Source organism: Oncorhynchus keta, chromosome 8, assembly GCF_023373465.1.
Source record: "Oncorhynchus keta strain PuntledgeMale-10-30-2019 chromosome 8, Oket_V2, whole genome shotgun sequence".
In the NCBI taxonomy this organism is placed as follows: domain Eukaryota; kingdom Metazoa; phylum Chordata; class Actinopteri; order Salmoniformes; family Salmonidae; genus Oncorhynchus; species Oncorhynchus keta.
In genome coordinates this window covers 11765048-11786006 of record NC_068428.1, presented here as the reverse complement: position 1 = coordinate 11786006, position 20959 = coordinate 11765048, and the positions used below count along the sequence as shown (strand labels likewise).

The 20959-nt window shown below is 43.0% G+C and overlaps 1 protein-coding gene across 1 annotated transcript; it reads left to right on the top strand.

The window, feature by feature from the left end:
• Positions 1–10104: 10104 nt before the first annotated feature.
• LOC118386590 (zinc finger protein 664-like) lies at positions 10105–17144 on the top strand. The gene is made up of 2 exons (XM_035774282.2): positions 10105–10678; positions 14977–17144. Exons 1-2 carry the CDS (start codon positions 10321–10323, stop codon positions 15858–15860), a joined length of 1242 nt encoding a protein of 413 aa, XP_035630175.2. The 5' UTR covers positions 10105–10320; the 3' UTR covers positions 15861–17144.
• Positions 17145–20959: the final 3815 nt, after the last annotated feature.

Genomic DNA, 20959 nt, shown 5'->3' with positions numbered 1-20959 from the left:
TGCATCAATTCCCGCTACAATACGGCGCCCTGGAGGTTGTGTAACATTCTTGTGTAATTTCGGCAAAGTATAGAAAGTGGCAATTTTAGGGTGTTGAATAGCCAAAAAAGCATGTTCTTTTGACACTATAAACAAGTCATCCCGCAGTGTTTGTGATTATACCCTGATGAAGACAGCTTGGCTGTCGAAACATTGGTAATTCAATTATTGCATCTGAGCTCCTAGAGTGTGCGGCTCTCTTTTATTTTCAAGTGATGGCTGTTTAACAGTCTGATGGCCTTAAGACATTAGCTGCTTTTCAGTCTCTCGGTCCCAGCTTTGATGCACCTGTACTGCGCTGTTGCGCCTGTGTGAGTCTGTGTGAGTGGACCATTTCAGTTTGTCTGTGATGTGAACGCAGAGGAACTTAACATTTTCCACCTTCTCCACTACTGTCCCGTTGATGTGGATAGGGGGGTGCTCCCTCTGCTGTTTCCACTATCATCTCCTTTGTTTTGTTGACGTTGAGTGTGATGTTATTTTCCTGACACCACACTCCGAGGGCCCTCGCCTCCTCCCTGTAGGCCGTATCGTCGTTGTTGGTAATCAAGCCTACCACTGTAGTGTCGTCTGCAAAGTTGATGATTGAGTTGGAGGAGTGCATGGCCACGCAGTCATGGGTGAACAGGCGAGTACAGGAGAGGGCTGAGAACGCACCCTTGTTTGGAGGATACTATGGTGTTAAATGCTGAGCTGTAGTCGATGAACAGTATTCTGACATAGGTATTCCTCTTGTCCAGATGGGTTAGGACAGTGTGATTGCGATTGCTTTGTCTGTGGACCTATTGGGATGGTAAGCAAATTGGAGTGGGAATAGGGTGTCAGGTAGGGTGGAGGAGATATGATCCTTGACTAGTCTCTCAAAGCACTTCATGATAACAGAAGTGAGTGCTACGGTGCAATAGGCATTTAGCTCAGTTACCTTAGCTTTCTTGGGAACAAGAACAATGGTGGCCCTCTTGAAGCATGTGGGAACAACAGACTGGGATAGGGATGGATTGAATATGTCCGTAAACAGACCAGCCAGCTGGTTTGCGTATGCACTGAGGACGCGGCTAGGATGCGGTCTGGGCCGGCAGCCTTGCGAGGGTTAACACGTTTAAATGTTTTACTCACGTTGGCTGTGTTGAAGGAAAGTCCGCAGGTTTTGGTAGCGGGCCGTGTCGGTGGCACTGTACTGTCCTCAAAGCGAGCAAAGAAGCTGTTTAGTTTGTCTGGGAGCAAGACATCGGGGTCTGCGACGGGGCTGGTTTTCTTTTTGTAATCCGTGATTGACTGTAGACCCTGCCACATACCTCTGGTGTCTGAGCCGTTGAATTGCGACTCCACTTTGTCGCTATACTGATGCTTAGCTTGTTTGATTGCCTTGCGGAGGGAATTGCTACACTGTTTGTATTCGGTCATGTTTCCGGTCGCCTTGCCCTGATTAAAAGCAGTGGTTTGCGTTTTCAGTTTTGTGCGAATGCTGCCATCAATCCACGGTTTCTGGTTGGGGAAGGTTTTAATAGTCGCCGTGGGTACCACATCACTGATGCACTTGCAAATTATTTTTTTAATTTCACCTTTCTTTAACCAGGTAGGCCAGTTGAGAAGTTATCATTTACAACTGTGACCTGGCTAAGATAAAGCAAAGCAGTGTGACACAAACAACAACACAGAGTAACACATGGAATAAACAAACATACAGTCAATAATTCAGTTGAAAAAGTCTATATACAGTGTGTGAAAATGAGGTAGGATAAGAGAGGTAAGGCAATAAATAGGCTATGGTGGCGAAGTAATTACATTATAGCAATTAAACACTGGAATGGTAGATGTGCAGAAGATGAATGTGCAAGGAGAGATACCGGGGTGCAACGGAGCAAGATAAATAAATACAGTAGGGGATGAGGTAGTTGGATGGGCTATTTACAGAAAGGCTATGTACAGGTGCAGTGATCTGTGAGAAGCTCTGACAGCTGGTGCTTAAAGCTTATGAGGGAGATATGAGTCTCCAGCTTCAGTGATTTTTGCAGTTCGTTCCAGTCATTGGCAGCAGAGAACTGGAAGGAAAGGCAGCCAAAGGAAGAATTGCCTTTGGGGCTGACCAGTGAGATATACCTGCTGGAGCGCGTGCTACGGGTGGGTGCTGCTATGGTGACCGTTAAGCTGAGATAAGGCGGGGCGTTACCTAGCAGAGACCAGTCTGGCACACTGCTTAGAGTTTCAACAACATGAATAACTTATTTCTAGCCTACAATCATTGATGTTACTACTAATGTGAAAACAAGACTAAATATGACTATTCTTGCTCAATTTAAGACAATCGTCAAATAATTTAAACATTCATTACAGACGTCAAATGTTGTACAACATCATGGCTACGCTGTTGGCATTGCCTTTTACAATGGATTTCCTCTATTGTGGGCCTTTAACCATCTGTCTGACTTTGTTGTTCAGACATGAGAGAGAAGTGACTACTGTGAGTCCTCTAAGGAGCCTCAACAACATCATGGTGCTGACAGGGCAGAGAAGAGTCTCTCCACATTAGAACACCTCAAGAAACACCCACGGAGACCCACAGGGAAGAGAACTCACTGCTGCTCTGACTGTGGGAAGAGATTCACCTCCTCAGCAGGCATTAAAATTCATCAGAGTATCCGCACAGGAGAGAAATCTTATAGCTGTACTCAATGTGGGAAGAGTTTTACTCGGTCAACCAGCCTGATATCACACCAGAGAACACACACAGGAGAGAAATCTTTAAGCTTCTCTGACTGTGGAAAAAGTTGAGTTCTCAGGACAATTAAAATCACACCAGACAACACACACAAGAGAGAAACCATATATATAGCTGTGATGAATGTGGGAAGATTTTTGTTCAATCTGGCAATCTGACAGTACACCAGAGAACACACACAGGAGAGAAATCTTAAAGCTGTGATCAATGTGGGAAGAGTTTTGTTACATCTAGTGTTCTGACAGTACACCAGAGAACACACACAGGAGAGAAATCTTAAAGCTGTGCTCAATGTGGGAAGAGTTTTGTTAAATCTGGCAATCTGACAGTACACCAGACAACACACAGGAGAGAAACCTCTTAGCTGTGACCAGAGATATTCTGATAAAAGATCTCTGATCAAATATTAGAAAATACATACATGAAGGAGTTGTTTCATTATATCATTGAATTAATGTCACTGTAGAATGTTTTAACATTGTTGTAGGAGTATTTCCATAATGTCACAATGTAGAGCTCAGTTGGTAGAGCATTTGTAACGCCAGGGTAGTGGGTTCAATTGTACGTAGAATGTATGCACACATGACTGTAAGTCGCTTTGATAAAAGCGTCCAATGGCATATATTATTATTATATTATATTAGAATGTTTTAACATTGTTGTAGGAGTATTTGAATGATATCACAATGTAGAATGTTTTAACATTGTTGTATGAGTATTTTAATGATGTCACAATGTAGAATGTTTTAACATTGTTGTAGGAGTATTTTAATGATGTCACAATGTAGAATGTTTTAACATTGTTGTTGGAGTATTTTAATGATGTCACAATGTAGAATGTTTTAACATTGTTGTATGAGTATTTTAATGATGTCACAATGTAGAATGTTTTAACATTGTTGTAGGAGTATTTTAATGATGTCACAATGTAGAATGTTTTAACATTGTTGTTGGAGTATTTTAATAATTTTAATGATAATGTTGCAGGAGTATCCTCTTGAAATCAAATGTCTGTGGTAAGGACAACTTGGTTGCTGATTGTCTCAAGGGTGGGCAGTCAAAAAGATTTGTGTTTTGCGTTTAGCCATTGTGTTGATATGGATCACAATCTATTTTGACTGCACATTTTTCCATATGGGAGATGAGTTTTGTTTGGGCTCGTTCCAAGGGGACGAGAGTTCTAGAAACTAGTGGGGAAAAAATGTTTTTTTTCTTGTTTTTAATTGTTGACAGCCAGTAGACGCCATGTTTATATTGGTAAAGGTGAAGCATTGTAGTTGATTATAATGTGAAATGGAAGTTGTTTTCTGTTGGTGGTAAGCATTCTCTTATGGGTAAAGGTGTTACAGTCTTTGGTTCTTCCGTTTATGTTTTGAGGTTGGACTTTAGCACGTATAGCTCGTTTGCACGTACGGCGCACTGATCGGTGTGACCTCGTTAGTGTTACACCTGTGCTGGCTTGTCCATCTCGTTAGTGGGAAGGTGTTTCACCTGAACTGGTCCAGGTTATATTTAAGAGTGTATGGCCCAGTGCTCCAGTTGTCTTGATAGATGTGGAGAATCAACACCTTTAGTTGCGCTACCGTTTTGGTTTGCTTCCTGTTTTTAAGTTTGGTGTGGGTTTTTCTTTTGCTTGCCTCTTCTTGAGTAGATTTAGTGTGACTCATGGTGGGTGACTTATGTCCCAGTTGTTGTTACTAGTTAACTTTCAGTGGACACAGTGAATCTGTAAGATTGTTATAATACTTTTATTGCATCAAATGGTTGTTTTATGCAACAGAATAGAGTGTTCTTAGACCTATTGTGTCTGTGTTCTACTGAGGATGGGCCTCTGGGAGAACACTGACAGGAGATTAACAATGTATTTTGGGTGATAAAACCTAAAGAGACTGCATTCCAGAGGAAGTTTTTCCACATTTTGTTACGTTACAGATTTATATTACAATTGTTTTTTTTTTAAAGAGAATCCTCATTAATCTACACACAATAATGAAAATGTGAAAACAGGCAAAAAACAGAGAAACCTTATTTAGAATTGACAGAGCCTGTCAGAGCAAAAAACAAGCCATGAGGTCGAAGGAACTGTCCGTAGAGCTCCAAAACAGGATTGTGTCGAGGCACAGATCTGGGGAAGGGTACCAAAACAAATTCTGCAGCATTGAAGGTCCCCAAGAACACAGTGGCCTCCATCATTCTTAAATGGAATACTCTTCCTAGAGCTGGCAAAACTGAGTGATTGGGGGAGAAGGGCCTTGGTCAGGGAGGTGACCCAAAACCTGATGGTCACTCTGACAGAGCTCCAAAGTTCCTTTGTGGAGATGGCGACCGTTCGTCCAACTCCCTCCGGAGAGGAGAGCGTGAGCGCCCTCGTCTCCTGTCTGACTGGACGAGCCCTAGAGTGGGCAAACGCAGTGTGGAATGGCCCAGACTCGGCGAGGGATCACTACCCCGAGTTCACCCGCCAATTCCGAGCTGTATTTGATCACCCACCAGAGGGTTGTGCGGCGGGTGAACGGCTGGTCCACCTGCGTCAGGAGACGAGGAGCGCGCAGGACTTTGCCCTGGAGTTCAGGACCTTGGCCGCAGGAGCGGGGTGGAACAACAGGGCCTTGATAGACCATTTCCGATGTAGCCTCAGGGAGGACGTCCGCAGGGAGCTAGCGTGTCGGGACACCACCCTCACGCTGGATGGGGGCGGCTTCGGGGGGACCGGAGGAGGAGTTTCCTCCTGCACCAGTTGTGGTCGGCGTTGACACACGGCCGACCGGTGCTGGAAGAACTCTTCTGGGAGTTCGGGAGGGCAGGCGAGGCACTACTCGATCACCCCAGGTGAGTCAGCACCAGACTCACCCAGAGTTTCCTGTCGGTCATATGTATGTGTTACCTTCATTCCCTGGGTTTTCTCCCTCTCTACAGCATAAGGCGCTAGTCGATTCAGGCGCAGCTGGGAATTTCATGGATCGGGGGCTCGCGTTAAGGCTAGGGATTTTCCTTGTGTCGTTAGACCTACTTTTCCCCGTGCACTCCTTAGATAGCCGACCATTAGAGTCAGGAGTGGTCAGGGAGGCCACGGTGGCGCTGGACAGGGTAACTCATGGGAGTCATAAGGAGCAGATTAGTCTGTTCCTTATCGATTCACCTGCGTTTCCAGTGGTGTTGGGAATTCCCTAGCTAACTCAGCACAACCCAGTGATTTCCTGGCGATAGGGGGCTATTAAGGGGTGGTCAGAGGAGTGTTAAGGTAGGTGTATAGGGGTTGCCGTTGGTGCAACTACGCTGGAGAGTCCAGACCAGGTTTCCACCGTGCGCATTCCCTCTGAATATGCCAATTTGGCTATCGCCTTCAGTAAAAGGAAGGCGACCCAATTACCACCCCATCGTTGAGGAGATATACCTCCTGGAGAACGCTGGAGAACGCTGCACTTCCTAGGAGTCACGTGTACCCCTTGTCCCAGGAGGACACAGTAGCTATGAAGACATATGTTGCTGAATCGCTGGGACAGGGGTACATTCGGTCCTCCGCATCACCTGTCTCCTCAAGCTTCTTTTTTTGTGAAGAAGAAGGAGGGAGGTCTGCGTCCGTGCATTGATTATCGAGGTCTAAATTCCATTACAGTGGGGTTTAGTTACCCACTACCTCTCATCGCTACGGCGGTGGAATCATTTCACCGGGTGCGCTTCTTCACAAAACAGGACCTGTGGAGTGCGTATAATCTGGTGCGTATCCGGGGAGGAGATGAGTGGAAAACCCCATTTAGTACTACATCTGGCCATTATGAGTACCGCGTCATGCCATATGGGTTGAAAAATGCTCCAGCCGTCTTCCAATCCTTCGTAGATGAGATTCTCCGAGACCTGCTCGGGCAGGGAGTGGTAGTGTACATCGATGACATCTTGATCTATTCTGCAACACGTGTCTCTGGTGCGTAAGGTACTTGGGCGACTGCTGGGGCATGACCCATATTGCAGAACAGAAATGTGTGTTCTTCAAACAGGCCGTTTCCTTCCTGGGTTATCGTATTTCCACCTCCGGGGTGGTGATGGAGTGTGATCGCGTTACAGCCGTGTGTAATTGGCCGACTCCGACTCCGAGGTGCAGGGGGTTTTAGGGTTTGCCAATTACTACCAGAGGTTTATCCAGGGTTTTGGTCAGGTGGCTGCTCCCATTACCTCACTGCTGAAGGGAGGACCGGTGCGATTGCGTTGGTCAGCAGAGGCGGGCAGAGCTTTCAGTCGTCTGAAAGAGCTGTTCACCAATGCGCCCGTGTTGGCGCATCCGGACCCGTCTTTAGCGTTCATAGTGGAGGTGGACGCGTCCGAGGTGGGGGTCGGGGCACTGCTGTCCCAGCGCTCGGGTGTGCCACCCAAGCTCCGCCCTTGTGCCTTCTTTTCGAGGAAGCTCGGTCCGGCGGAGAGGAACTATGACGTGGGGGACCGGGAGTTGTTAGCTGTAGTCAAGGCTCTGAAGGTGTGGAGACATTGGCTTGAGGGGGTGAAACACCCTTTTCTCATCTGGACTGACCATTGTACCGGTAATCTCGAGTATATCCGGGCAGCGAGGAGACTAAATCCGGGTCAAGCTAGATGGGCCATGTTTTTTACATTTACATTTACATTTAAGTCATTTAGCAGACGCTCTTATCCAGAGCGACTTACAAATTGGTGCATTCACCTTATGACATCCAGTGGAACAGCCACTTACCCGGATTCGGTTCACCATCTCGTACCGGCAAGGCTCCCAAAACACCAAAGCCGACGCGTTGTCCCGCCTCTATGATACCGAGGAGCGGTCTGTTGAGCCAACTCCCATCATTCCACCTTCATGTCTCGTGGCACCGGTAGTATGGGAGGTGGACAGGCGGAGATAGAGAGGGCCGGCCCCCCCCTAACTGTCCAGCGGGGGCTCAAGTAGTCCCGAGTGGTGTCCGGGATAAGCTAATCAGTTGGGCTCATACTCTACCCTCCCCGGGTCATCCTGGCATTGAGAGGACAGTGCTGAGTCTTAGAGGGAGATACTGGTGGCCCACGTTGGCTAAGGACGTGAGATTTTATGTCTCCTATTTTATGTTTTCTACGTCCTGCCGTCTCATCCCGTTGCCCGATCTCCCTACGGCCCTGCAGACTGCAGAGGCCTTGTTTATGCATGTCTTCCGGCACTATGGGGTGCCTGAGGACATCGTTTCTGATCGGGGCCCCCAATTCACGTCCAGAGTTTGGAGAGCGTTTATGGAGAGACTGGGGGTCTGGGTCAGCTTGACCTCGGGTTTTCACCCCGAGTGTAATGGGCAGGTGGAGCGCGTAAACCAGGATGTGGGCAGGTTTCTGCAGTCATATTGCCGGGACAGGCCTGGTGAGTGGGCGAGGTATGTTCCTTGGGCTGAGCTCGCTCAGAACTCCCTCCGCCACTCCTCAACGAACATGTCCCCTTTTGAGTGTGTGTTGGGTTACCAGCCGGTCCTGGCCCCATGGCATCAGAGCCAGACCGAGGCTCCTGCAGTAGAGGAATGGTTACAGCGCTCCAAGGACACCTGGAAAGCCGCCCAGGAGTCGCTAAGACTAGCGGGAGAAAGGCAGAAGAGGAGCGCTGACCAGCACCGCAGTGAGGCCCCCATGTTCGCACCGGGGGACCGGGTCTGGCTCTCGACCCTCCATCTGCCCCTCCACCTGCCCTGTCGGAAGCTGGGGCCGCAGTGTGTGGGGCCATTTAAAGTCCTGAGGAGAATAAACAAGGTGTGTTACAGGTTACACTTTCCAAGGTTTCAGGATTGTCCCCTCGTTTCATGTGTCTCTCCTGGTCCCCTGCAGGAAGGTGAAGTGCCTGAGGTCCCTCCGCCCCTTCTGGACATCGAGGGGTCCCTGGCGTACACAGTACGTGGCATTCTGGACTCGAGACGCCGGGTGAGGGGCTTACAGTACCTCGTGAACTGGGAGGGGTACGGTCCGGAGGATAGATGCTGGGTTCCGGTGGGGGACATTTTGGACCCTTCTCTGCTGAGAGACTTCCACCGCCTCCACCCGGATCGCCCGGCGCATCACCCTCCGGGTTGTCCTCGAGGCCGGTGGCTGGTGCTATGGACTGTAGATATGTAAAGAGAGAAAAAAAACGTTTCAACATTGCAGTTTTATGGAACACAAAACAAACATTATTTGTTTGTCTAATTTACCTGTGGACGTGGCTGTATTGGAATTGCAGGGGGCAGGGACACCAGACGAGGCTGCTACAGTGGTGTGACCAGGGGAGACAGAGGACTCAGTTGGTGCAGAGGAGGCCGCGTTGTAAAGGGGCTGAATAATTTTGCACGCCCAATTTTTCAGTTTTTGATTTGTTAAAAAAGTTAGAAATATCCAATAAATGTCGTTCCACTTCATGATTGTGTCCCACTTGTTGTTGATTCTTCACACAAAATACAGTTTTATATCTTTATGTTTGAAGCCTGAAATGTGGCAAAAGGTCGCAAAGTGCAAGGGGGCCGAATACTTTCGCAAGGCACTGTACATGATGTATTGTTACACCAAAAAAAAAAGGAAATTATATTATTTTGTACGGATACAATTGCTCAGAGAAATAGATTTAGTTTAACATGTAATTCTCAAAAGGTAGGGGTCTAAATTATTGCCACCCTTGTTTTCAATACTCCAGCACCCTCCCCTTGGGAGGATAACTACACTGACATGTTTTATGAGATTAGAGAACACATTGGGTGGGATCTTAGACCGTTCCTCCATACAGAATCTCTGGTTTATTTTTTCTGCGCTTGTGGACTGCCCTGTTCATTTCAAACCACAGGTTTTCAATGGGGTTCAAGTCCGAAGACTGAGATGGCCATTGAAAATGTTGATTTTGTGCCCAATTAACAATTTCTTTGTGAATGTTGATGTGTCTTGCTGGAAGATCCACTTATGGCAAAGTTTCAGCCTCCTAGCAGAGAGGTAACCAGGTTTTGGGCTAAAATATCCTGGTATTGGGTAAAGTTCATTTATCTATTTTATACATACATTTTTAATCATCTTTATCAAGGGTTTCAATAACTAGGTGCTTATTTTGATATCTAGTTATTTGACTGAATCAGAAATACAGATGTGGAGTAGATGTAGAGTTTGTTTTAAATTATCATAACTAATCAAACAACACTTGTTGCTCGTTGTATGTGTAGATATAATATTCATATTTAATAGAGAGAAAAAAAACGTTTCCCTAAACTGCTTTATAATATTATAATTCAATGAAGAAGAAGAAAAAAAATCCCTCCTCAACTGCGTTTACTCCTTCCAGACAGCAGATGGCGATATGTTTCTTTCAGGCGATGTTTCTAGTGTGACGTATAATCTAGTGGACGGAACGCTTCTTCAACAACTGCGGCCACCTCGGTAGCCAACAAATTCGGAACATTCAAGTTCTTTAGACAATTTCGTGGTTCATTTTCCACAATGATTTAAACATACTGATGTGGAAACAACTAGCTACCCCATTTAATTTAATATTTAAGTTGTAAGTCAACTAGCTGGCTGGTTAAGTTAGCACTAGTCTAGTCGCTAATGCTAACTAGCTAACATCCCCGAACATGAGTTCACTAAGCTACTATCCTGCTAAAGAAGAGAGGATCTGCTGGACGGAGAAAGAAGTTCTCGTGAAAGAGGAGGAAGAAGAAGAGGCTGTTACAATACAAAAACAAGTAGAGGGTGAGGCTGTTACAGTGAAAGAAGAGAAAGACGTTACAGAGAAAGACGCCTTCAGAGTGAAAGAGGAAGGGGCTGTTATTGTGAAAGAAAAGGAGGAAGATGCAGTTTTTGGAATGGAGGATGAAGTGAAAGAAGATGAAGACGTTTTTGGAATGGAGGATGAAGAGGGGGAGATTACTGTCACATTAGAGGAGGACGAAGAAGAGAAGACTGGAGAACTGATTAACACCAGTAAATACAGTGAGTACTATCTTATAAATCAGGGACATAGATCATGATCTGATTAACACCAGTAAATACAGTGAGTACTATCTTATCAAACAGGGACACAAACTCTGCAGTTGTTGAACTAATGTGTGATTTTTAAAGGGGCATTCCACACTTGAATATGTTTTTGTACTGTCGGAATTGTCAATGACGTCCTCCAGTGATTTTTAACTTTTCCTGTTGAAAAGTGATATATAAATACAGTAAAGTATAAACACACTAAAGGGAAACAAATAAATGTTTTGAGCAAAATAGTTTTTTTTTTGACAACTGCAAACTTGAAGGAGTGAGTGATGTCATAGTAAGGCCTTCAAGGAGTTGGCTTAATGGGAAATCGTGATGTCATCCAATAGGCGACAGATCTTAATGTGAATATTCATTATTCTTTTTAAAATCCTAACTGTTCTGTCAAGTTAGTTGTTGATCATTACTAGAAAGCTATTTTCAAGTCTTGCCATAGACATTCAAGACGATTTATGTCCAAACTGTAACTGGTTTAGGTTATTGTCCTGTTAGTACAGTTTTTTGTATTCAGATCTCTGAAATACTCTCTAACTACGTAACATTTAGTGTCTCCTTATGTTAAGCTGGGAAAACAGTTTTCATGGGCACAGAAATCCTAAATCATTCAGAGTTCGCAAAATTAAATGGTTCTAACCTAGAGTCACCGTAACTGTATTCACAACACCCAAATGGATACTGTCATCAACGTGGGTCTTCAATAATTAGACATTCTTAATACTGTTGCTACAGTGGGGAGTATGATACACTGCCGATTCTGCAGTGTTTCCTACTTACAAAGCATGTAGAGGTCTGCAATTGTTATCATAGTCACACTTCAGCTGTGAGAGACGGAATCTAAAACAAAAATTCAGAAAATCACATTGTATGATTTTTAAGTAATTCATTGCATTTTATTGCATGACATAAGTATTTGATCACCTACCAACCAGTAGGAATTCTGGCTCTCACAGAACTGTTAGTCTTTCTTTAAGAAGCCCCCCTGTTCTCCACTCATTACCTACATTAACTGCACCTGTTTGAAATCTTGACCTGTATAAAAGACAACTGTCCACACACTCAATCAAACAGACTCCAACCTCTCCACAATGGCCAAGACCAGAGAGCTGTGTAAGGACATCAGGGTTAAAATTGTAGACCTACACAAGGCTGGGATGGGCTACAGGACAATAGGCAAGCAGCTTGGTCAGAAGGCAACAACTGTTGGCGCAATTATTAGAAAATGGAAGAAATTCAAGATGAAGGTCTATCACCCACGGTCTGAGGCTCCATGCAAGATCTCAACTCGTGGGGCATCAATGATCATGAGGAAGTTGAGGGATCAGCCCGGAACTACACGGCAGGACCTGGTCAATGACCTGAAGAAAGCTGGGACCACAGTCTCAAAGAAAACCATTAGTAACACACTACGCCGTCATGGATTAAAATCCTGCAGCGCACGCAAGGTCCCCCTGCTCAAGCCAGCGCATGTCCAGGCCCGTCTGAAGTTTGCCAATGACTATCTGGATAATCCAGAGGAGGAATGGGAGAAGGTCATGTGGTCTGATGAGACAAAAAATGAGCTTTTTGGTCTGAACTCCACTCGCCGTGTTTGGAGGAAGAAGAAGGATGAGTACAACCCCAAGAACACCATCCCAACCGTGAAGCATGGAGGTGGAAATATCATTATTTGGGGATGCTTTTCTGCAAAGGGGACAGGATGACTGCACCGTATTGAGGGGAGGATGGATGGGGCCATGTATCGTGAGATCTTGGCCAACAACCTCCTTCCCTCAGTAAGAGCATTGAAGATGGGTCATGGCTGGGTCTTCCAGCATGACAACGACCCAAAACACACAGCTCGGGCAACTACGAAGTGGCTCCGTAAGATGCATCTCAAGGTCCTAGAGTGGCCTAGCCAGTCTCCAGACCTGATCCCAATAAAGAATCTTTGAAGAGAGCTGAAAGTCCGTATTGCCCAGCGACAGCCCCGAAACCTGAAAGATCTGGAGACGGTCTGTATGGAGGAGTGGGCCAAAATCCCTGCTGCAGTATGTGCGAACCTGGTCAAGAACTACAGGAAACGTATAATCTCTGTAATTGCAAACAAAGGTTTCTGTACCAATTATTAAGTTCTGCTTTTCTGATGTATCAAATACTTATGTCATGCAATAAAATGCAAATTAATTACTTAAATCATGCAATGTGATTTTTCTGGATTTTTGTTTTAGATTCCGTCTCTCACAGTTGAAGTGTACCTATGATGAAAATTACAGACCTGCACAATTGGCAGTGTATCAAATACTTGTTCTCCCCACTGTATTTCTGATCCAGGAAATCATTTTCTGAATGCCAGTTGAATGACAAACATCATGACATGGAACAACAACCAAAGTGCTTCTTCATTCTTTACTCTGGTAAAGACAGTTATGCCGTGCTCCATGTTGGATCCAACATCCCCAACAAATTGATGTTTATAACGTGTTATTGTCTGCTTGATTTACAGTAGGGTCTCGTTAGTCTGTTTGGACACGGAGATACTTAGCTCATAATGTGTAGAGAACTGTTCCTTGATGGATAGGCTATATTTATTTTATTTTTATTTAACCTTTATTTAACCAGGTAAGCTAGTTGAGAACAAGTTCTCATTTACAACTGCGACCTGGCCAAGATAAAGGAAAGCAGTGCAACAGAAACAACAACACAGAGTTACACATGGAATTAACAAGTGTACAGTCAATAACACAATAGAAAATAAAGAAAGTCTATATACAGTGTGTGCAAATGGCATGAGGAGGTATGGCAATAAATAGGCCATAGTAGCAAAGTAATTACAATTTAGCAGATTAACACTGGAGTGATAGATGAGCAGCTGATGGTGTGTAAGTAGTGCTACTCGTGTGCAAAAGAGCAGCAAAGTAAATAAAAACAATATGGGGATGAGGTAGGTAGATTGGGTGGGCTATTTACAGATGGACTATGTACAGCTGCAGTGATCGGTTAGCTGCTCAGATAGCAGATGTTTAAAGTTAGTGAGGGAAATGTAAGTCTCCAGGACTATAGAACCACACACATAGCTATTTTCCTTAATTCAGGACATTTAGAATGACAATACATTACAGAGTAGTTTAGTCGGATTATTCACAAAATTATCTGGTGATCAGGTTATGAAATGTCATGACAGACATTTTAGTTTCCATGTTTCACCTGAAATATTAAATGATTTATAGTCCTGTTGTTAGGTGAAGTTATGGGTTCTACAGTAGGTCTATGTTGTTGTTAGGTGAAGTTATGGGTTCTACAGTAGGTCTATGTTGCTGTTAGGTGAAGTTATGGTCCAATTTGGCAAACACTTAGTGGACAAACCCTTATTGTCAGGCTTTTGGCAAAGCTAGCCAAATTGCATTTTAAGTGTTTAAAAAATAATAAGTATAAAGCAGCTGATTTGCAACAATAACACAAACATTATATTAAGCAGGACATTCAAACGAGCCTCACAATTCTAATCCAAAAGTAATGTGAAATGCACTCATAAGCAACCTGGAAATGGAGGCCTATTTTGCTGTCAGCCTATGAGAACTTCAGTGAGTTTTCCCCCACGGTGGTGAATTAGTGAATAGACACAGAGTTTAATGTGAGCTTACTTGAGTAGCACTCCTGATCTTGCGATAATGGTGAGCTGTAATATTCAGAATACATTGTGGAAACTAAAGTCTTTGCTCAACATTTTTGCTGCATATATATATACTACATCTGTAACTAGTGGTTTCCTCATCACCAGATATACTACATCCATAACTAGTGGTTTCCTCATTACTAGATATACTACATCTATAACTAGTGGTTTCCTCATTACCAGATATACTACATCCATAACTAGTGGTTTCCTCATTACCAGATATACTACATCCATAACTAGTGGTTTCCTCATTACCATGGAGGAGTTTCTGCAATCAAATTGTGTGTGCATCGCCCCTGTGCCGCAATTTTACCCAACACAGAGAGGGGCCTGTATTGGAGACCAAAAGTCATCTGGCACACTGCTTAGAATTTCAAAAACTTTAACTTATTTCTGGTTACTACTAATGTGAAAACAATACTAAATATAACTATTGTTGCTATCTTGACAGTCTTGTCAAATAATTTAACAGACTTCAATTGTTGTACAACTTCATGGGTATGCTCTGGGCATCATCTTTTACCTCAAATAAACAGTGGATTTCTGCTGTTGTGGGACTTTATCCATCCGTCTGACTTTGTCATTCACACAGGAGAGAGACGGGACTATCGTGGATCCTCTGGGGATCCTCAACAATACCATGATGCTGATGAGGCAGAGAGTCTCTCCAGATCAGAACTCCGCAAGAAACACCAGCAGAGATTTATAGGGAAGAAGTCTCACTGCTGCTCTGACTGTGGGAAAAGATTCAACTCTTCATCAGACCTTAAAATACATCAACGAATTCACACTGGAGAAAAACCTTATGGCTGTGATCACTGTGGGAAGTGTTTTACTACATCTAGCTATGTAACTATACACCAGAGAACACACACAGGAGAGAAACCATATGTCTGTAGTCAATGTGGGAAGAGTTTTATACGGCTACAAACCCTAAAAGCACACCATAGAATACATACTGGAGAAAAACCTTTTGGCTGTGATCACTGTGAGAAGAGTTTTTCTACATCTAGCTATCAGATTATACACCAGAGAACACACACAGGAGAGAAACCATATAGCTGTAGTCAATGTGGGAAGTGTTTTACACACATCAAAAGCCTGATAGTACACCAGCGGACACACACAGGAGAGAAACCTTATAGCTGTAATCAATGTGGGAAGAGTTTTTCCACATCTAGCTATGTAACTATACACCAGAGAACACACACAGGAGAGAAACCATATAGCTGTAATCAATGTGGGAAGAGTTTTACTCAGCTAAACAGCCTGATAGTACACCAGCGGACACACACTGGAGAGAAACCTTTTAACTGTGATCAATGTGGGAAGAGTTTTGCTACATCTAGCTGTCTGACGACACACCAGAGAACACACACAGGAGAGAAATCTCTTAGCTGTATTCAATGTGGGAAGAGATACTCTGATAAAAGATCACTGATTAAACATCAGAAAATACATGGAGTTGTTTCATGATATCAATTAAATGATGTCTCAATGTAGAACCTAAACGTTTGCCCCCTGTTATATTGATTTCAGCATGATATGGATATTAGCCTCGGGACAAATCCAGGCTCTGAATTGATAAAGTACTATTTATAAGCTTTAACAAAAACTGACTAACAAAAAATTAGTTGTGTTACACTTACCACGTTGGTGACCCACTTTAATTAAAATGCAACACTTCAAAATGTAGCGAGCTGTTTTCTACAAATTGTCCTCTAACCAATGCTGTACACATTATTCTCAGATTCCGTGTGGTTTTTAAGCTCTTAACTCATCGATATCATGTTGAAATAAATTATGACTGATAAGTGTTGCGTTCCTTTGTTTAGTGACCCCTACATTTAAATGCATCACTCCAAAATGTAGCTGCCTGTCTTATGCAGGTTGTCCTTTAACCAGTGAGGTGAAAGATTTCTCCTTCCATTTGTTTTTTTTAGTTGTGTTAATTTCAACATCAGGTACAACCTGATTTCCCCCCTAATTGATATCAGTGATTTATTGCTACTTGTCAAAACAACAGTGTTTCTGGTGCTTGTGCAGTTAAAAAGAAAAAGTAATATGATTATTGTGGCAGATGTTTGTATATAGCACATGTTATGTTTTCAATATATCACAAACTGTTTCTGCATATTGGTTATTGATTTGGACACGTTAAAACTGTGTTTTGTCATTGGGGCTGTCCCACCTAGCAAAATATAATTGAAAAGATGTTGAAAGAAGACCAATCGGTTGAAAGATGTATTTTCTGGTTGTTTTTTCAATTACTTGATATTTCATATTTACAATTTAATAATCATAATTATTTATGCAATCAACTGACCATTTTTGGGTACAATTATATTGACATTGTTGCCCTACTTTTATAATATCAGGGTTCATTCTCACATGTGCCAACCCAAATGTACTAGAGCATGACTTTGGGGACTGGGCGTGGTTGTTAGTGACTCTTTGTTAGTTCCCTTTTCTGTTTGAGCAACATTTTAGATTTGTTTTATGGGGAACGTAAAAACAATGTAGTAAAACAAGCTTATATTTTGGGTTGGATATTGCATCATTTTTATTTATTTTTTTGAATCAATGGCATTTCCTTAGAATGTTCATTAGTCTTTCAGTTGTTAGTCTTCTGTTTTTTTTATCCTCATGTTTGTAGTGTACTAAATATTGTATATTTTCATAGTTTTTCTCCTGTGAAGTCATCGTGTTCCATCCATGTCTGAAATGTGCTGTATAAATAAAGCTTGATTTGAACAAACAAATGAACCCAATGACTGACCAATCAAGATTCTTGCCAAACCAATGAACAAATATGTGTAAAAGCAACACATTTCTTGGTCCATCTTAATATGAAAAACTATCACTTTTCAAGCCTGCTGAAGGCATGGTGGAGTGGTAAACACCACCCCCGGCTCTACCAGGGACTTGTGGTCTCCCACAGCTCTGCTTATGTCATGTTCTGTGGCCTTGCTGTTCCATTTCTTGACTGCCCCTGAAACACATTTAGTCATATTATATAAATAATTTAGGGCCGGTTTCACATACAAGGCTTAAGCTTAGTCCCAGGCCAAAATGCTTGTTTGAGCTGTCTTAACTCAAAGCAACTTGCACAGACTTACCTTAAAATAGTGGTGTATGTTGCCTGTTCTGGACTAAACATAGCCGATTGCAAGTGGGCAGATTAGAGCTACTTTAGGTCTAAATGGAAGTTTAAATGAATCTTTCAAAGAGGCAGGTTTAACTTCTGCTTCGCGCTGTTTGTGAGGGAGCAAGGACTATTTGCAATGTCTAAATGAAGGCCAACATGCACTACAGAGTCCAGCCAGACCAGTACTTGTGGATAGGAGTAATCCATTAAATTACTTTGAGACCACTTTTGTATGCACAAAGAAAATGCATTGGAGATAATATCTCTGCTTGAGCCTAGACTTTCCTCTCTTGTCTCAAAGAGGAAGGCCTTTACCCAATTCTCTCGAAGTTCTGATCACTTTGAGGTTTTTGGCATCTGGAGTCTTTTATTGTGAAACTGGCTATTTGTGTGGTGCCAGTGAAGCAACCGTGTGTTTAATCGTTCACAAAGTCTGCAGGGCCATTTGTGATCTGAGGAGTCTTTACATCAAGTTTCCTGATGCTGCTGGCCAAGCCAACTATAAGTGCAATTCTATGAATATGGGCAGTTCCCCGGAGTGATTGGCTGGTTAGATGGATGTCATGTTCCCATCAAGTGTCCATCAACTCCTGATGCTGAGGAACACCGTAACCATAACAGCTGGTTTTCCGTCAACTGATGCTGAGGAGTAACGTAACCATAACAACTGGTTTGTTGGCACAACTGCCATATTTCATCTCCATCCCAAAGCCCTTGCTTGGAAGTGTACTTGGCCAGACTGCCCAGAACCTTGCCCTCATCCAGGCCACGGTGGCAAGACATGGTAGTGATGACACCATAGCTCTTGCTAGCATACTTGGGGACCAACATGCTGCGGCGTGTCTGGGCTTCAGACAGAATCTTGAATTGCTTTATGTGTATCCCACAAAAAAGGTTCTAAGCTAACTTTTTAAATTAATGTAATCAAAATTCCCGAGCTTAATTTCCCATGGAAAATTTACGAAAACATTCTGGCAATTTACCGGAACGTTTCTCACCCTTTGCAACCCTAGTTCTAACCGAGAGTCACATTAACTTTATTGACAACACCCAAATCGATACTGTCATTAACACGGTTCTTCAATAATTACACATTATTCTTGATACTTTAGCTGTTTAGTTAGTCACATGTTCAACTATCATCAGCTGATCCAGGAAATCAATTTCTGAGTGACAGTCAAATGACAAACATCATGACATGCAACAACAACCAAAGTGCTTCTTCATTCATTACTCTGGTAAAGACAGTTAGGCCGTGCTCCACGTTGGACCCAACATCCCTTACAAATTGATGTTTATAATGTGTTATTGTCTGCTTGATTTACTGTCGGGTCTCGTTAGTCTGATTGGACACAGAGATACTTAGCTCATAGAGTGTAGCGAAATGTTCCTTGATGGATAGGCTATTGTACAACACACAGAGCTATTTTCCTTTATTCAGGACATTTAGAATGACAACATATTACAGAGTAGACTAGTGGGATTATTCACAAAATTATCTTGTGATCAGGTTATGAAATGTCATGACAAAGACATTTTGGTTTCCATGTTGCACCTGCAATATTAAATTATTTATAGTCCTAGGTCTATGTTATTGTTAGGTGAAGTTATGGGTCCTACAGTAGGTCTATGTTATTGTTAGGTGAAGTTATGGCTCCTACAGTAGGTCTGTAATTAAGTGAAATTATGGGTCCTACAGTAGGTCTATGTTGTTGTTAGGTGAAATTATGGGTCAATTTGGCATAGACAAAGTGTACAAACACTCATTGGCTCATTGTAATCAATCAAATGTATTTTTAAAGCCATTTTACATCAGCTGATGTCACGAAGTGCTCTATACAGAAATCCAGCCTAAAAACTCCCTATAAAGTTAGGAACCTAGGAAGAAACCTAGAGAGGAACCAGGCTTTGAGGGGTGGCCAGTCCTATTCTTGCTTTGCCAGTTTGAGATTATAACAGTACATGGCCAAGATGTTCAAAAGTTCATAGATGACCAGCAGGGTCAAATAATAATAATATGACAGTGGTTGTAGAGGGTGCAACAGGTCAGCACCTCATTAGTAAATGTCAGTTGGCTTTTCATAGCCGAGCATTCAGAGTTAGAGACAGCAGGTGCGATAGAGAGAGAGTTGAAAACAGCAGATCTGTGACAAGGTAGCACGTCCAGTGAACATGTCAGGGTTCCATAGCCGGAGATAAAACAGTTGAAACTGGAGCAGCAGCACGACCAGGTGGACTGGGGACAGCAAGGAGTCATCAGGACAGGTAGGTCTATGTTGTTGTTAGATGAAGTTATGTGTCATACAGTAGGTCTATGTTATTGTTAGGTAAAGTTATGGGTCCTACAGTAGGTCTATGTTATTGTTAGGGGAAGTTGTGGTTCCTACTATAAGTCTGTAGTTAGGTGAAGTTATGGGTCCTACAGTAAGTAGTTGTTGTTACGTGAAGTTATGTGTCAATTTGGCATACACAAAGTGTACAAACACTCATTGTAAGGCTGATGGAAAAGCTAGCCAAAGAGGATTTTACTTGTTGAAGTATAAAGCAGTTGATTTGTGGCAATAACACAAACATTATATTAAGCAGGAGATTCAAACGAGCCTTACAATTATTATTATTATAATAATAATAGTTGTAATATTCAGAACACATTGTGCGAAAACCAAAATCTTCGTCCAAAACTAGCGGTTTCCGTATTAGTGTTGTCGAGGTAGGTTCCTTGTACCTCTTTGGCTTATTGGTGAAATCAGCAGTCAGACAATATCTTCTTTAAGTAAACCAATCAAACCTTTATTTAATGCAATTGCAGACAGAAGTTGACAACAGGAACATGACGTATGTTTCCCAGTAAGTTCTGTACCCCACCTGAGGGCACAGCTGATTTTATACATGTGATCACTCCCTGGTGGTCTGATCACCTACTTCAATGTATCTGTGTATCAATAAACTGAGGTTACCTTATAAGACAACCTAGTACAGTAGCTTCTCTGAATTTCTTAGGTTTGTCCACTGTCACACAAGATCAAAATGTCAAAACCAGACAGTGGTTACTTCTCTTCATCTAGTTTCGGTCTGACTCAGACCCAGCCTGCAGGCACACTCTCACAACAGCCAAGGCTTAACCACAAAGACTAATATAGATGCTTGTGCAACGTATAGTGGCAGTTTTTAGACACATAGCAATAGTATCTTATTATAAGGCCTGCAGCCAAACATATGGATCTTAAAGTCCCCTTAATTAATAATGGGGAGGGTCTTTGGCACCCACCCCTACATTCCCCCCTCTGAGACTAATAAGTCTCACAGGTTCAATCATTATATTCTCCTCTGAAATCAAACAGAGTTGGCAAAACCCCAGGATCCATTTGATCCCAGGGATGGCCTGCTAAAGGGAGAAACAACTCCTGAGGTTCCTGGAATGGTGGTG